The sequence below is a fragment of the Garra rufa genome, chromosome 2 (genome assembly GCF_049309525.1).
Source record: "Garra rufa chromosome 2, GarRuf1.0, whole genome shotgun sequence".
NCBI lineage: Eukaryota > Metazoa > Chordata > Actinopteri > Cypriniformes > Cyprinidae > Garra > Garra rufa.
In genome coordinates, this window is record NC_133362.1 from 36,871,504 (window position 1) to 36,890,379 (window position 18,876).

Here is an 18,876-nt window from a genome sequence, read left to right on the forward strand (position 1 = left end):
AGAAAGTTGTTTGCGAGAGAGAGCCTTTAGACGTCTTCAAATAATTCTATTTCTATACTCTGACTCAATTATTTTATACATTATTGCAATAAAGCGAATCATTATTAAACAAGCAACGTTAAATGTGCACCCCTCCAATGGTTTCGTCCAGAGTGGCGCGAAACGCCTAGCGCTCTACAGCAAAGTTTTACTTTACAGGCGCGAGGTTGGTGTATCTGCTGCATGCGTGACTGGACCTCAGCTTTTACGAGAGTGGTTGTGTAGTTTTATATTTTTGGGAAGAAATACTTTACATTCGGGTGCATTTATGCTATTTGCTTTCTGTTCTGCAGTTACAAAACGCTTGCGTGCTTTGTTGTGTAAGCCTTTGTTGTGTGTGTTAGCTAATCTGGTCATTAGTTAGACACATTTGCTCTGTATACTAAACTGCCCTGCAGACATTTCATAAGACGTGAACAATAGCGTTTATTTCTTCTCAGAAAGCACCAAAAATGAGTGGGTAAGTGTATTTAGTGTTCATTGTGTATGAGGTGTTGGCAGAGCCATATGGTTTTATTGACTTCATTGGTCACATGTTGCAGCATTGTCAAAGAAGAGACACGCAGTGTTTCTCCTCACTGCCCCAAACCCAACGAGTCTGAAGAGCCTGAAGGTACTGCTATGGAGGAGACCACTATTGGTAAGTTGGCAGTGTTCACATTACATCATGGCAAACCTGCCTATGCAAGTCAATGCAGCCTTCAGATTAATTTCAGTAATCTCTTGCATACTACAGATAAAAGCCAGCATGAAGAGCTTTTCATTACAAAAGAGATGGAAGACGAGGAGAAGCATTTAGTAGAGGAGGGAGAGAAGAAGGAAAGAGAAATGATGGAAGAGGTAAACTGCTTTGACACACGGAAAACCATACAGCAAAACTTTAGTTTCTTTATGCATGCAAACCCTGTGAAGTGATATTGTATCCTTAGTGAGTGATAACATAAGTTTTCGAACAGTAAGATTTTTTAAAATGTTTTTAAAGTCTTTTCTGTTCACCAAGCCTGCATTTATTTGATCTAAAAATGCATATATTGTTATTATTTCAAATAACTGCTTTCTATGCGAATATATTTTAAAATCAAATGTATTCCTGTGATCAACACTACATTTTCAGCATCATTACTCCAGTCTTCAGTGTCACATGATCCTTCAGAAAACAAGAAACTTTTTTTTTTTATTATTAATAGTTAAAACCGTTGAGTACTTTTTATTCTTTCTTTTTTTCCCCCCAAGGATCTTTGATGAATAGAAAGATCCAAAGATCGGCATTTGTCTGAAAGAAAAAGGTTTTGTTACATTATACCATTCAAAAGCTTTTGGATAAAGACATTTATAATGTTAAATTTAAGATTGCTGTTCTTCTGAACTTTATTCCTTAAAGAAACCTGAAAAAATTATAAATAATAATACTTTTTTGGGGCATCTGAATATTAGAATGACTTCTGAAAGATGTGACTGGAGTAATAATGCAAAAATGGAAAAAATTACATTTTAAAATATTTTAAAAGTCATTTTAAATGGTAAAAATATTTCAAAATTGTACTGTTTTTGATGTACTTTGGATCAAATAAATGCAGGCTTGGTGAGTAGAAGAGACTTTTTTTTAAAAAAACATTACTAATCTTACCATTCAAAAACTTTTGACTGGTAGTGTGTTTGTTTGTTTTTTTTTTTTTTTTTGCTAAAGTGTGGGACCATTGAGTCTCCTTGTTCTGTTTTGCAGAAGTCTCCATATTTTTATAAGTTAAATATACTTTATACTTAAATCTGAGTTAATGATGTTTATACTAAAATGAATATTGAATACTAATACTGAAATGTTAATATTATTACTGCATGCTGTTTTAACAGGCCAGACAGTCGTGGGAGAAAGATTCTCAAGAAATGCGATTCAAAAGACTTCAGCACCTTCTGGAGAAAAGCAACATTTACTCAAAGTTTCTGCTCACAAAGATGGAACAGCAGCAGCAAGATGTGAGTATTGTGCTCGAAACACAGGAAAGAGCTGTCACCCTGGGAGGTTTACCATTTCCGCATATAAATCTTGAGTGTTTTTATTTGATATGAATTCTAAGCTGGTGAAGTGGCACGGAAGCAGATGTTTGTGAGCAGAGAACTGTGAAGAAGCCAATCAAACGCCGCCACCTGCCCCTATTGTGATGTTACATAGTGTACAGTTTTTTTGTTAAAGGCTGTAAAAATGAGGGTAGATTTAAAACTGGCCTTTTTTTTTTTAAACACTATTATTTTGTAGTTATTTACCTGTAGAGGCTAAAGAATTAGATGTCTTGCACATCAATGTAAAATGGAAATAAAAAAAATTAACGGATAGTTCACCCAAAAATGAAAATTGTCATTACTTACCCTCACGTCGTTCCAAACCCATTAAACCGTTCATCTTCGAAACACAAATACAGATGTTTTAGATGAAATCCAAGAGCTTTCTGACCCTACATAGACGGCGACGCAAATAAAACGTTCAAGGTCCAGAAAAGTAGTAAGGACATCGATAAAGTAGAATCAGTGGTTCAACCATGATGTTATGAATCTATGAGAATACCTTTTGTGTACAAAGAAAACAACCATAACGACTTTGAACAGTTTCACACATGGTGGAGACTGACACAGAAAATAAATTGTGTAGTTATATTTGGTTAGAAAGCTCTCAGATTTAATAAAAAAAAAATCTTAATTTGTGTTCTGAAGATGAACGAAGGTCTTACAGGTTTGGAACGACATGAGGGTGAGTAATGTGATAATTGTAATTTTTGGGTGAACTATCCCTTTAAGGTAAATCAAAGTCTGTAAAAATTCAAGTTCTTATTTTTTTTTTAGTTCTTAGTCAGAGAGAGTTGCAGCATGCTCTCAGTATCAGCTGCAGTGTTTCCCCTAGGTTTACAGCTTTGGGCGGGAGATGACAGTAACAAACGGTACTTTTTTCAGTACTTTAGGCAATTTTCTGTGTAATAAACACATTTGGAACAATAGGGCCCTACAATTATTTATTTATTTTATTTTTTTCTGATAGTCAAGTGAAGGCATTAAACATTTATTTATTTTTAATCAAATTGAAGTTAAACACTTATTTTTTTGGGAGGTTTACTGTTAAAATTAATACATGGAGGAAAAATTGTGTGAATATTCAGTTATAAGGAACCGTATGTAGGATTGTGGCCAAAACTGGTACTGCAATCACTTTCAAAATACTGTAGAACGGTGTATCCCCTCCCCATCCTCCCTGACTCGAGGTTGCCAGCTAAGCTGCAGGAGTAGGCTGCTACAAGGAGCTTCCAATGGCAAGTGACGAGTCCTACACAGTTATTTGTTAATTATGTTTATGCTTCACAAGAGATGTTTTGCAAAGTAATTATGTATCGCAAAAATTTACAGATGGCGATTAGCCAAATATTTCGTAAAGATGTACTGTAATACCACATTTCAGTCGGAACATGGATTGTTTTCATACCCTGCTAGTGGTGCGATATAAAGCTTTTTATGAACGCATTTAGCACGGCCGACTGTGGAAAATCCACTGTGTACGGAAGCAAAGTTAGCCAAACATAGATGAATCTAACCTGTCCAGGAGAAAATCAGCAACGTTGGCGTCTGTCTTCAAATTCTTCTCCGTTTTCAGCCGTCTCCATCTTTCAAAGGCATCTCCTATACAAATCCTTGTTTTATGTCGGACTTTGTCACAACGTATTTCGGATTCATAACGAGGTCTTTAGGTTTCGTAACGTTATACATGTTTTATCTGACACGTTTGTATAGCTGCAGCTGTAACAGAGCTGGCAACCCGGATCACGAAACTCTACTGACTTCGTGATTGGTAGATAGCTGGAGGGTGGAGCCTCAGACCAAAACACAAAATGACAACAATAACATCAGTTGAGGGCTGCAACTGTCACTTTTAAATGACAATATCCTGGCCGGACCACTGTTGTCAGTGATATAAGTATTTGAAATGAACATGATTTCTTATTGTCTAGTGACATTTCAGGGCCATTTTATGATTAACTGACATACATTTCTTACATGCGGTTCCTTTAAGTTTTAATAATTGTATTTTTTTTTTCTACAATTTAAGTGGTTAATCTTGTTGTAATACTTTTTTTTTATCATTTAATTGTTTTATTTAAATTTGCCAGAAAGAGGAATATACGCCTTAGTTATATTGTACAGAAGTATTACAAGACTAATATATGACATGTTAAACCGGACATTTATTTTGACGGGTTGCCGTGAAGTTTCTGTGTGTACAGTATGATGTGATGCTAGTTTTCTCAAGTGACATGGTAAAATTCACATGAAGTGACACTCACAGTAGCTGTCTGTTCATTTGAGATGCAAAGGCTGAAAATTACCAGGAGCGTCAGTATGTGTGTAGTAAACACAACCGCCTCTCTGCCATTCATACATACAGAGGCAAACAGAACATGCAGAACATTCATATTTAAATAGTCTTTTGCGTTTCAGTATTCACAGACACTAGTAAATATCGCAATTCGAATTAAGTGACAGACCAACTCCAAAAATTGGTGAATTCCGTGCTATAGTAAATTAAGTTTTTATGAATGGACTCCGCGGTCACGTCCGTGTTTCCGCGAAGGAGAAATTGTAAAGGCGTGACCATGTAGAGGCAGAAATGACATGCCGTTGAGTAAATAAGATAAATATAAGGTTATTTAGTTTGTTTAAAAAAAGATCAAGGTATAGACCCGTTCTATAGGAAAGGTAACCTTAAATTACTTCTGTTGTGATCTGGCACTAGATATAAAATAAAATTAACTTGACCTTCAAGGGGGGGTGGGGGGTGCTGTAATTTCAGGGGATATAATGGAGTTGTGTTCTTGGCATCTTTTTGCATGTGAAGTCATTAATTCCATTAATTCTTTTTTTTTTTTTTTTTTTTTTTTAACACAGGAAAAAATTAAAAAAGAGAGACTGGAGAAGAAAGCTGCTAATCAGAACCAAAAGGTAAGTTTGAGTTCATGCTTTCACTTTTTTTTTTTTCTCCATGTAGAAAAAGTTGGATAAACGAGTTATAATTGTCAAATTTCATGTATTTTTTTTTTTTCACAGGGAAATGATAAAAAGACTGTAAAAGGTAGGATTCAAACTTTGCATTTCAATACAAAGTGTTAATAATGATCCTGTAATGTTGAAATATAAAGAAAGTAAGATGTCTAATGTGCAACCAATTACTCTGCTTTATTTATGAAGTTGCAAGAAAGAAGCGTGAAAGGGAAGAGGATTATAAAATTGCAGATGTTATGACCAAAGAGGTAAGCCTTCAACTTGGTTTGTTTTTCAATGACACCATTAATGTCCCTTACATTACTGATCTGGATTTTTCTCTCTTTAAGGAAATTCTGTCAAAAGCCAAAAAACCAAAACTGGAAGAGGTAAAGTTCATGCTTCAATTATTGAACGTTCAGACATTGTGAAATCTGTATTGAAAATGCTGATAAAACGCACCTGTGAGCTCAAATTCTGTATTAATGCCAAGTTGCTACATTTCTCGGCAGCCACATACAACCTACAGTTGGACTAGTTAACAGCCTTTTGCTTAATTTACAGGTTAATGTTATAAGATTCAAATTCCCCATTTAATCAATTTACGTTTTTTTTTTTTTTTTTTTTTTTTGGCTTTTAGCTTAAATATGTTAGCCTTAAGGTTATCTGTAGGCTAAATGTGCTCCAAAACAATGAGAAAACATGCATTTAGAAGATATAAGCATTCAAAACATAGTCTGTGCCATTATGTGACCCTGGACGACAAAACCAGTCATAAGGTTAAATTTGACAAAACTGAGATTTATACATCATATGAAAGCTCAATAAATAAGCTTTCTATTGATGTATGGTTTGTTAGGATAGGACAATATTTGGCTGAGATGCATCTATTTGAAATCAGAAATCTGAGGATGCAAAAAAATAAAGACTGAGAAAATCACCTTTAAAGTTGTCCAAATTAGGTTCTTAACAATGCATATTACAAATCAAAAATTACATTTTGATATGTTTACAGTAGGAATTTTACAAAAAATCTTCATGGAACATGATCTTTACATAATTTCTTAATGATTTTTGGCATAAAAGGAAAAATCAAAAATTTTGACCCATGCAATGTATTTTTGGCTATTGCTACAAATAAACCCCAGCGACTTAAAGGAACACTCCACTTTTTTTGGAAATAGCCTCATTCTCCAACTCCCCCAGAGTTAATAAGTTGATTTTTACCGTTTTGAAATCCATTCAGCCGTTCTCCTGTTCTGGCGATATCACTTTTAGCATAGCTTAGCATAGATCATTGAATCCTATTAGAGCAATAGCATCGCGTTCAAAAATGACCAACGAGTTTCCATATTTGTTGTATTTAAAACTTGACTCTTCTGTAGTTATATCGTGTACTAAGACCGGTGGAAATGCAAAGCTACGAGTTTCTAGGCTGATAAGATTAGGAACTACACTCCCTTTCTGGCGTAATAGTCAAGGAAGTTTACTGCCGTAATATGGCCGAAGCAGGCGGAGTATTATCAGAAATGAGTTCCCAGCTAGGTTAGCATTTGCACATGTGCTGCGTGGTATTACTCCGCCTGCTTCAGCCATATTACGGCAGCAAACTTCCTTGACTATTACGCTGGAATGGGAGTGTAGTTCCTAATCTTATCGGCCTAGAAAATTGAAGCTTTGCATTTCCACCGGTCTTAGTACACGATATAACTACCGAAGAGTCAAGTTTTAAATAGGACAAATATGGAAACTCGTTGGTCATTTTTGAACGTGATGCTACTGGTCTAATAGGATTCAATGATCTCTGCTAAGCTATGCTAAAAATGATATCGCCAGAACAGGAGAACGGCTGAATGAATTTCAAAACAGTAAAACCCAACTTATTAACTCGGGGGGGGGGGGGGGGGAGTTGGAGAATGAGCCTATTTCCAAAAAAAGTGGAGTGTTCCTTTAAGACTGGTTTTGTGGTCCAGGGTCACACATGGATTGACGATTTTGATGACATCCCCTGCTCTTTAGCTTCTCGTCAAACTTTGTGTCCAATCAAATGCTGTCTAGAATCTGAATTGTCCCACCCCCTACACTATAAATGGACACTGAAGTTGCAGCTAAATTCACTCACTTGTTCACAGAATTAGTATGTTCTGTACAGTGGATGGCATGTAGTGCACTATATAGAGGATAGGGTTCGATTCAGACTGTAAGTTAGGGGTGGGACGATACAGGTAACTCACGATTCAATTCTGTGGCGATATGTGGCCCACGATAATGATAATATCACGATATCTACGATATTCAATATATTGGAAGAAATTTCATCAACGATATATCACGATATATGTGACTGAAAAAGAAAAAAATACCCATAATAAGGAAATCTTATGCATTTATTAATGCCAACATTTCCAACACTGTGCAAAGAAATATGCATTTGCATAACTCACTGCCCCTTGTCTTAAATGTAAACACTGTACAGCTAGACAGATAAAAGTGCCTGAACATTAAAAAACATGAACATTAACTAACATGTGTAAACCATGATACTGAAACGTCAGTAGTAAGTTACTGTAAAGTGCTTTATGTTAACCTGGACAGTGGTCTCATCAAGGCATATTCTTCTTGAGGAACACTAACGCCTGTTTCACACATCCGTATGCAGTCCGTGTGCGTTACGTATGCGATGCAGAAGCAGCACGGACTCGTTTTGCTTTCACACAGGACACGTTTGCAGTCCGTTCCTGATCCGCGGCTGTTTACCACAAACACACCATTTATCCGTTATTTTGATTTCAAATACAAACGTGCTTTTTCAGCATTGTGATACTCTTTTATCACAGTACACTAATACAATACTAGATATATTCACGTTTAAACTCAACGTATTATAAACAACGTATTATTCAATGCACTTGAATGCACTTGCACACCGCTTCTGGGACGTACTGCCGGACAGCAACCGCGTGCAGTGTGAACGCTCTAATCCGTTAACATGGGTGCGGAAAAAAATACTCAACGCATACGCACTGCAGACGGAGTATGTGTGAAACAGGCGTAACTGATCAGCATGCTCAACTAGCGGGTGCGTCTTTGATTTGTTTTTCGTTATTTTCCGCCATTCTTCTCACTTCTCTTTTTTTTCTGCGCTTCTTCTCTGTTGTTAGATAACAACAGAGCCGCTGCTTCCGCCACTTTACCCCTATTTACTCGAACAGCGCCCCCCGCAAAGAGAATGGTAGATCAAAGAGTATAGAAGTACCTTTATATACTTCTATACTCTTTGGGTATATATTGGGTAGTGACAGTGACACTGACGACGGGTAAATTAATCATTTTGTGTTGTAATAAAATATCGATATTGGCCGTTAGTGTATCGATTATTTATTGCGACAGAGCACAACAATATATTGCAATATCGATTTTTTTTCCCACCCCTAGTGTAAGTATGCTTTCCATTGGGGAGAAAGAAGTCTGGTTTCATTGCATACAGTCTGTTCTGGTCCAGACCGCAAAATGTATCGGATCCATTTGAATTCTACACAGAGTGCTGTATCTTATAGCACTATAAGATGAGGTTGTGGCTATCATCCGCTGTCAAATGCGGCTTTACCGAGTTCTGCAGCTCTGGTCCAAGCTCTGAAATGAATGATATGTTATTGGTCATTTTAAAAAGAGGGTATGGTTGCTCTGTCCTGCCCTGTCTTCCTGTTATAGTTGAAAATATGTCAACACATGTAATAACGCTGTTTCAAAGTATTTCATAGGACCTTTTAATAATGTAATTATTGAACATTGCTGACATTGTACTCCTTTTTCTGTTTCAATCTCTTCTGAAGGAGGCTCATTCATCAGTGAAACTGGAAGCTGAGGATATAGAGAAGATAAGCGACACCAACTCGGATATTAAAGGCCGGCTGTCTGAGGCTTTGCGGGAAAATAGCAAGCAGATGGTGGATCCAGAGAGAACCGTGAATGGCCAACCTGTGCCTGCACAGCAGCCCGCACTTTTCACTGGGGGTGTGATGAGGTGGTACCAGGTGGAAGGAATCGAGTGGCTCAGGGTGAGTGAGCAGACCTGAATGAGTACATGACCAGCAGAGGGCAGTATAATTATTCTCTGGTGTCTAGATTTAGAGCTGGATCTTAATATTTTAATATTGTTGCTCTAAACTGATTAAAAAGGGATTAGCAAACACCCATCAACCTTATACTCTTATACTTGTGAGTTGCAAAACAAAGATGTTGTGTGATGGCTAATAAACCAGTCTGTCTGCTTTACAGATGCTGTGGGAGAATGGTATCAATGGTATCCTGGCTGATGAGATGGGTCTTGGCAAAACCATACAGTGCATCGCCCATATTGCGATGATGGTTGAGAAGAAGGTCCTTGGGCCCTTTATAGTCGTGGCTCCTTTGTCCACTCTTCCAAACTGGATCTCAGAATTCAAGCGCTTCACCCCAGAGGTGTGAAATAGTAGTTCATCTCTATTGAAATTAATGCTTTAACAGAAACCTCTCCAATCGTTTACATTTGTCTTAATTAACTGACTCCTTTGTGCTTTCTCCCTATGTTTAAGGTGTCTGTCTTGCTGTATCATGGTCCACAAAAAGAGAGGATGGACCTGGTGAAGAAGATCCGTCAGCCGCAGGGTCCTCTCAAAATGTGTCCTGTTGTTGTTACATCCTTTGAAATAGCCATGAGAGACAGGAAGCTTCTACAGGTAAACAGATCTGTCATTGCATTTGTTACTTTGAAGTTATAGGTATAGAGAAATTAGTCTGACCAGGGGAAATTAGTCCCTGGTCTTAAAGTGCACATTCCATTAGTAAAAGTTGCTGTTTGATCAATCATTTATCAAAGTTAAGCACAGAAGTGCATGAATGAAGGGTTTTCATGTTTGTCTCCTCAGCGTTTCCACTGGAACTACATGATTGTGGATGAGGGCCACAGGATTAAAAACTTGAACTGTCGTCTGGTGCAAGAACTGAAGATGCTGATGACTGACAACAAACTGCTGCTGACAGGAACCCCTCTGCAGAATAACCTGTCTGAGTTGTGGTCTCTTCTCAACTTCCTCCTTCCAGATGTGTTTGATGACCTGAAGAGGTAAGATGTCACATGCAAAGGGAGTTCATGCTACTGATTTTCTCTTGAAGAATAAAAGTTTAGTTCACTTCAAGAAAAAACATTTCCTGAGGTTTACCCATCCTCATGTCATCCAAGATGTTAATGTCTTTCTTTCTTCGGTCGAAAAGTGGTGAAGGTTTTTGAGGAAAACATGCCAGGATTTTTCTCCATATAGTTGACTTCATTGAGGATCAATGGGTTGAAGGTCCAAATTGCAGTTTCAGTGCAGCTTCAAAGGGCTGTACACGATCCCAGCCAAGGGATAAGGGTCTTCTCTAGTGGAACGATTGGTCATTTTGTAAAATTTTAATTTTAATTTATTTTTTTAACCACAAATGCTCGTCTTACATCTGCGATGGTTAGTTCTTTGTCCGTTTACTTTGGTTCAAAAAGGTAGGTTACGGCTCAAATTCACCTAATTTTCTCAAACTTCAAAAATTGCCAGACATCCTTTTTTTTTTTTTTTTTTTTTTTGCAAAAGGTGTTTGACTTTCTTTGCACGTTCGCTTTGTAAACACTGGGTCGGTACTTCTGCCTATGTCACATGTAATTATGTAATGCGTGAAGTCGTGGATGCAGAGGTAGTGCAAGTTGAGCATTTGAGGTTATATAAGAAGTATATAAATTTAAATTTTGTTTAGAAAATGACCAATCATTTTGCCAGAGAAGACCCTTATTCCTCAACTGGGATCGTGTAGAGCACTTTGAAGCTGCATTGAATCTGCAATTTGGGCCTTCAACCCATTGGCTACCATTGGAGTCCACTATATGGGGAAAAATCCTACCATGTATTCCTTAAAAACCTTAACTTCTTTTCAACTGAGGAAAGACATGAACATCCTGGATGGCATAGGGATGCGTAAATTATCAGGATTTTTTTTTTACTCTGGAAATGAACTAATCCTTTAAGAATAAAAGTTTCTTTTGACTCAAAATCAGAAGTTGATGTTTTTTTTTTTTTCTCAGTTTTGAGTCATGGTTTGACATTAGCACCATCACTTCAGATGCAGAAAACATTGTGGCTAATGAGCGCGAGCAGAATATTCTTCACATGCTTCATCAGGTATCTTCACCACATGACGACAATGTTTTGTAGACCTTATCCAAATTGTACATTTAAATGGTCTTTGGCTAGATATACGCTTATAAGCATTCACAATTGTTCTGTACTTCGCTTTTGTTTTTAATGACATTCTAATGTTTTTAGATCCTCACCCCCTTCCTTCTGAGAAGACTGAAGTCAGACGTCACACTGGAGGTTCCACCTAAGAAAGAAATCGTAGTGTACGCTCCTCTAACCAACAAACAGGAGGCCTTTTACATGGCCATTGTTAACAAAACTATAGCGAAGCTGCTGGGTCAGGAGAAAGTGAGTTTTATGCAGTATTAAGACCTGTTTTCACCAACACAAATATTGTCTAAAAAATTCTGTGTGAAAAACATTGGAAATGCACTTTATGACAGTTTGTAGCAGTTATGGGAAAGAAAAACACCAGTTACTCTGCCTCTCAAGCGTAACTTTTAAACAGTATTTAATATTTACAACCATTCAGATTTTTGTATCCGCTCTGGTGTTGATCAAACAATACCAAATACAAGATGCATTGACACCAAAAGAACAGGTTTATTCGGTTTGTTCAAATCAAAATGTTTATCACGCTTAATATTTGGCTTGGTGTGAACAGTATATTAAATGAAAGTTATAGCAGGAGTGGTGTGGTTGGTAATTAATCATTATTAATAACATTTATGACACTTTTCCTTAAGGGTGAATCAGCACCTGTGCCTCTAACATCCAGTGGCCGACCAAAGCGCAGGACCAGGAAGGTGGTGGACTATTTTGAGTCAAACACTGACTCTGCAAAAGAACTTGAGAAATACCTAGAGAAGGTTCAGAAAGAGATGGAGTCTCAGACAAGGTCTGTCTCTCTTGTCACTTTAACCTCTGCTTTTAAACTTTTTTTTTTTTTTTTTCTTTTTTTTTTTAAATGAGCTTTTTGACATGACATGGTTACTTTTCTCCTTAGCTCCAGCCCAGTGGTGGATGTTTCCATGCCAGTTGATGCTCAAGTCAACTTGAAACTGCAAAACATACTGATGCTGCTGAAGAGGTGCTGCAACCATGCTTACTTGATAGAGTATCCTCTGGACTCCAGTGGAGAATTTAAGGTACTTTACACAACTTTGCATGAGTTGGAAATGAAATTATTTCATCTGGTATAAAGGTATTGGCAACAGAACAAGTGCAATAATCCTCTCATTGGTACAGATTGACGAGCAGCTAGTGGCAGCATCAGGAAAGTTTCTTATCCTGGACCGAATGCTTCCTGAACTGAAAAAAAGAGGGCACAAGGTAAAGTTCATCATCTCTCATGCATACATTTTAATGATTAACAGCTCTATCAGTGAGTGTCAAACTCCACTGTGGTTATAAGACCATTTTGCGCACATTTAATTGCCTGTATACAATTTCTGTACGTAGTCATATTTACTGATGAACCATATGCTGATAAGATTTGTTTTTGACAGAAGTGTCTTATTCTCATGTTTTTTTTTTAATCTAAAATACAAAAGTCATGTTGTGATTTTTCTGTGATGGCAAGACTAAACTTTCAGCATCATTACTTAAGTCTTCAGTCTCACACGATACTTCAGAAATCTTTCTAATATGATAATTTGCTGCTCAATAAACATTGCTGCTTAATGTAATTTTGGACAAATGGATACTACTATCAGGATTCTGAAAATTTAATACATCTTTCTGACTAAAATGAAGTTGAGTTTGTTTTGCTAATAGCCACATCAAGCAATTTTAATCTATTTTTTTGTTAACCAGGTGCTGATTTTCAGCCAGATGACCTCTATATTAGATATTCTGATGGATTATTGCTATCTCCGTGGCTATGAGTACAGCCGATTGGATGGGTCAATGAGCTACGCCGACAGAGATGAGAATGTGAGCAGTAGTTTCTTGGTTAAAACCAACGATCACATTACATTTAGTGAGTTGTTTTCAATTGACAATTCATCTTCTTTTTTTTTTTTTTTTTTTTTCATGCAGATGAAAAAGTTCTCTTCTGATCCGGAGGTGTTCCTCTTTCTTCTGAGCACTCGAGCTGGTGGTCTTGGGATCAACCTTACAGCTGCTGACACTGTGATCATATTTGACAGTGACTGGGTATGAATATAGTTGTGCAACCTGTTTATATTTGATTTATATGGAGCCCCACACATGACAAGCAGACATAAAAATATTTTATTTGACCATGAATTTAAGAATTTGTTCCGTCATTTTATTTAAATCATTTGTTTCATTAAGCTAGTTGACCCAAAAATGAAAATCCTGTCATTAATTACTCACCCTCATGTCGTTCCAAACCCCTAAGACCTTCTATCATCGGAACACATGTTAAGATATTTGTTGATTGAAATCAAAGAGCTTTCTGACCCTCCATAGACAGCAACACAACTGACATGTTCAAGGCCCAGAAAGGTATTAAATAAAGCGCATATGTGACCATGGACCACAAACCAGTCATAATTTTTACATCATCTGAATAAATAAGCTTTCAACTGATGTTTGACAATATTTGGCCGAGATGCAACTTTTTTTTAAAAACCTGGATTCTGAGGGTGCAAAAATTTCAAGGGTCAATATTTGGACAATCACCTTTAAAGGTGTCCAATATTAAGTTCTTAGCAATGTATATTACTAGGTTTTGATATTTATGGTAAGAAATAAAATAAAAAATCGTTATGGAACATGATCTTTACTTAATATGCTAATGAATTTTGGTGTAAATGAAATGGCCAAAAATACACTTTGGGCCAAAATTAACTATTGCTACAAATATACCGATGCTACTTCAGACTGTTTTGTGGTCCAGGGTCATATGTATTAAATTACATGCATGTAGATTAGGTATGTCTCAAAGCGTCTGTTCACAGTAAATGCTGCTACACAAACTGTTGTCATTTACTTGTGTGGAGCATCTCAAACTCATATTGCTGTGAGTTTGGGTTTATTATAACATTTATCTGGGAACGCATTTAACCATATATTAAACATGGATTAGATCACGCAGTAAAGTATAAAAATGATTGTCAGGCTGCAGGCAGTTGATATGCATTAGCTTTATTGTATAGTACATGTATTTTAAGTTTTGTTCCATAAAATCACGATTGCTTGCTTTTGATTCTTCATTTGAACTAATTATTATTGCTATTATATATGTATTTTAAATCAATTTAAAGGGTCTTGGGTCTAGTTTTATTACTACAAAAAGTTGTTTTATAATTATCCGATTACTCTATTAATCGTCAGAATAATCGACAGCCCTAATCAGCATCTTTTCTGAATTTCATCTTCAGAATCCTCAGGCAGATTTGCAGGCACAGGATCGGTGTCACCGTATCGGCCAAACAAAGCCTGTGATGGTTTACCGCCTCATTACGGCCAACACCATTGATGAGAAGATCCTGGAGAGAGCCTCTGCCAAGAGAAAGCTAGAGAAGATGGTCATTCACAAAAGTATGTAGTTGCAGAAAATGCTGCATTACCAACTTTTGCATCTTTTACATTTTGTTTTTTGCAGTGACTCTTTATTGACATTTTTTCCCGTTATATTTGTCATTTCAGATAAGTTTAAAGGTTCTAAAGCAGAGCTCAAACAGACCAAGAGCTGTGTGGATGTAAATGAGCTTGTGGAACTGCTGAAGTCCAGAGACTATGATGGGTACAGATACTCATACTGTTTATCTGACTGTCACAAGAGTTTTAATACAGTCCCAAGTGTTGCTAAATTCTGTTGTACAGTAAGTTGCATCACAATGACTGTCCTGATGTGATTCATGCTTTTACAGGGCAGTGACAGGCACTAAGGGAAAGGTCATCAGTGACAAAGATCTGCAGATCCTGCTGGACCGTAGTGATTTAATGAGTAAGTTTCAGATCTGAATAAATTACACGGCATAGGGATTTTCATAGATGCTTTGACATTTGAATGATGTGAATCTAATCTCCCCTTTCAGATCAAGCCAAGAAGCGTGTTAAACAAGAGAAGGATGGGGTGTTTAAAGTTATCGAGACCAAAGATGACAATGGTGACATCAGTCTGTCCTAAGAGTACCGCCACTTGAAAGTTGAGTTACTACCACTGACTAAACTGATCAAGCAACATTGACTGGTCTAAAAGCTGCCTGCTGGTTCTACTGTGAGATTGAGATCTTTTCTATTTTAGACTTTTAAGTTGACCACTGCTGCTTTTAATAAGTCCGTCCTTGGTTATGAGTTTTTAGCAGATCTAACATGTTATTAAACATGTCTTGTCTTTTTTTTTTTTTTTTTTTTTGATGCCATGTCAACTTTTGTTTTGGGATTACCACTAAGAGAACAAGAATCCCACATTTTGGCTACTTTGTAAATACTGTTGTACATTTCATATGTAGTTAACTGAATAGGAAACGCACATGTAAACCGCTTAAATGCACTTTGACCTAGATATACTGTAGAACAAACATTCTTTTATGTTTTCAAAATAATAAATATTTTGTATACAGCATGTGATGTTTATTTAAATACAGGGTATATATTTTTGCATTTCAAGCTACTTAATGCAGAACGGTTACATTCATGGTTTACTTTCGCTGGTTCTCCTCTAGTTTTCTTCTTATGTCTTGAATAACTGCAGGGAAGAAACAATGAGATTTATTTCAAGAATTAGTTTACTTAAAGAACAAATTTCCTGGTGATTTACTCACCCCCATGTCATCCAAGATGTTCATGTCTGTCTTCAGTTGCAAAGAAATTAAGGTTTGAGGAAAACATTTAGGATTTTTTTTTTTTTTTTTTCATATAGTGGGCTTCAATGGGGATGAATGGAGTTTCTCTACACGATCCCATCTGAGGAATAAGGGTCTTAGCTAGCAAAACTATCGGTCATTTAAAAAAAAAAAGTTGTACTTTTTAACCACAAATGTCCCTCTTGCGATAGGTCTGCGATGTTTGTCTGCTACTTAATGCATTACATAATCACATTGGAAAGGTCACATGGTTAGTTTTTTTGTCTGAGTACTTCAGTTCAAAAAGGCAGGGTAGGGCAAAACTCATTCAACTAAAAGGGCTTTAAAGGGCATTTGACTCTCTTTGCACATTCACTTTTAAAACACTGGCTTGGTACTTACGCCTACGTCATGCACAAAGTCGTAGATGCAGAGCTAGTGCAAGATGAATATTTGTTTTTTTGTTTTTTGTTTTTTTTTAGAAAATGGCCAATCGTTTTACCATACAAGACCCTTTTTTTTTCTCGGCTGGGATCATGTAGAGCCCTTTGAAGCTGCATTGAAACTGCAATTTAGACTCTAGAATGTTTTCCTTAACCTTAATTTCTTTACGACTAAAAAAAAGACATGGACACTATAGATGACATGGGGCTGAGAAAATTGTAAGAATTATTCTGAAATTTAATTAATCCTTTAATGGACATGTACACTTCCGGTCAAAAGTTTGGGTCTGGTAAGATGTTTTCTCTTACCCATGTCATTACTGTAAATTACAATTAAAACAATTAAATATTACACAAGTAATTCACAATGTTGTTTTAAAGCTGAATTACCAGAAGCTAGTATTCCAGTGCTTAAATGTGGGAATGAGGGTGCATTTCTCTTTTTCTTATGTCTCTGGCATTTTTAATTGCATTCATTTATGTTCAATATCTTCAAAAAAAAAAAAAAACTGTCCTCTTACAGTTCTCAAACTGTAAAATAGTGGTGTACATTTATTTATTTTTCCCCATTTAACCTGGAAATTTACAAAAAAAAAAAAAGAGATTCTGCACTATTTCTAGTTTACTAATCAAATAAGTTTGTGACCGAGAAAGTGCCAGATCGTGCAGCTTGAGAGCAAAGCAAATACTAATACATTAAAATTCATGTAAATTTTTCATCTCAACTTTACTCCATAATATAATTTAAATAAATTAGGCTTTAAAAGACAAAAATGCATGTCATAGTCATGTACAGTCAAAGTCAAAAGTTTGCATACACCTTGCAGAATCTGAAAAATGTTAATTTGAGCAAAATAAGGGGTTCATACAAAATGCATGTTATTTATTTAGTACTGAATTTGGATTTATAAAAATGACCCTGTTCAAAAGTTTACATGGGCTTGATTATTAATACTGTTGTTACCTGAATTATCCACAGCTGTTTTTGTTTAGTGATAGTTGTTCATGAGTCCCTTGTTTGTCCTGAACAATTAACCTGCCTGCTGTTCTTCAGAAAAATCCTTCAGGTCCCACAAATTCGTTGGTTTTTCAGCATTTTTGTGTATTTGAACCCTTTCCAACAATGACTGTATGATTTTGAGATCCATCTTTTCACACTGACGACAACTGAGGGACTCGTATGCAATATTACAGAAGGTTCAAAACGCTCACTAATGCTCCAGAAGGAAAAAAAACGATGTATTAAGACAGTGGTTCTCAATCCTGGTCCTGGGGTTACCCCTGCTCTGCACATTTTGCATGTTTCCCTTATTTAACACCTGATTGAGATCATCAGCTCATGAGGAGAGAGATCCATGAATTGAACTAATCAGCTAATGATCTCAGTCAGGTGTGTTAAATAAGGGAGACATGCAAAATGAGCAGAGCAGGGGTCCCCCAAGACCAGGATTGAGAACCACTGTATTAAGAGTTTTTTTTTTTTTTTCCATTTAGTACTGCAATTCAGAACATACTTACATGTTCCCCAGAAGACAAAATAAGTTAAATTTACCAAATGTTTTTCCTTTTGGTCCTTCTGTAATAGTCCCTGAGTTGTCCTCAGTGTGAAAAATTGTATCTCAAAATCATACAGTCATTGTTGGAAAGGGTTCAAATAATTTCAACTATTATGTTCTCTTGTGAACTATATGTAAACATCTTTGATGTGAAATCTTATTCAGGTCAGTACTAAATAAAAAGTAACATGCATTTTGTATGATCCCTCTTATTTTGGAAAAATAATTACTATAATTACTTATAATAAACTTTTGACTTCAACTGTTATTTTAGGTCTCAGGTCTCATACCATCATTCCATCATCGATGGGTAAGAACTTCTGAGCATTTCTTTGATGGTTTGTCGTGATGTCAGTGATGGTCATTGGAGGATCAGCTGCATCCACGTGGCCCATCTTCTGCATGATCCTATCGCTGATGCCTAGATAATCCTTACGCAAGTCCTCCATCTCCGCTAACAGCACCTCTCTTTCTCGCTCCAACAATCGAATGGCCTCTTTGAGGCGCTCTCCCTCCTTCGTGCTTGCCATCTTATCTTTATGAACGCCCTCCATCTTCTCACTCAGGACTTGCTTGTCTTTCTTAAGCTTACTGACCATCTCCATCAAAGCCTCGCATTCTCTTCTCAAACCGTCGGATTGTTGCAGACAGGCTTTTTGATGCTCCTCAAGCTGGAGTATCTCCACTCTCTGCTTGTTGTGAATAAGTTTGGATTCATATTTCACGCTCTCCACCTGTTGAAGAGCCTTGTCTCTTTCAGTTCGACAAACTTCCAACTCAGCATTCAGTTTCTTAATCGCCTCCTGAAATTCCTTAGTGTTCTTTTCATTCTCAGACTGTTTGGAGCGAGTCGCTTGAACGAGCTCCTTGTTCTTCTCCTGAGCTTTACGTAAATGTTCTCTGAGGTTTGCAGATT

At 36.7% G+C, this 18,876-nt stretch overlaps 1 protein-coding gene across 1 annotated transcript; it reads left to right on the forward strand.

Annotated features, from left to right (window-relative positions):
* The first annotated feature begins 211 nt into the window (after positions 1–211).
* On the forward strand, positions 212–16,916 carry hells (helicase, lymphoid specific). The gene is made up of 23 exons (XM_073835174.1): positions 212–499; positions 582–679; positions 776–879; positions 1,891–2,013; positions 4,963–5,016; positions 5,122–5,146; positions 5,263–5,324; positions 5,406–5,444; positions 8,889–9,113; positions 9,334–9,516; positions 9,630–9,773; positions 9,963–10,159; positions 11,147–11,243; positions 11,388–11,549; positions 11,948–12,099; positions 12,208–12,349; positions 12,450–12,533; positions 13,017–13,136; positions 13,242–13,358; positions 14,552–14,711; positions 14,820–14,916; positions 15,044–15,120; positions 15,212–16,916. The coding sequence occupies exons 1-23, from the start codon at positions 492–494 to the stop codon at positions 15,301–15,303; spliced, it is 2,562 nt and encodes an 853-aa protein (XP_073691275.1). The 5' UTR covers positions 212–491; the 3' UTR covers positions 15,304–16,916.
* Positions 16,917–18,876: the final 1,960 nt, after the last annotated feature.

Excerpts from the sequence above, each read along its gene's own strand:
- hells (XM_073835174.1), top strand. Across the intron at positions 9,517-9,629 it reads TCAAGCGCTTCACCCCAGAG|GTGTCTGTCTTGCTGTATCA; the intron begins GTGTGAAATAGT and ends CCTATGTTTAAG. Across the intron at positions 14,917-15,043 it reads AAGTCCAGAGACTATGATGG|GGCAGTGACAGGCACTAAGG; the intron begins GTACAGATACTC and ends ATGCTTTTACAG.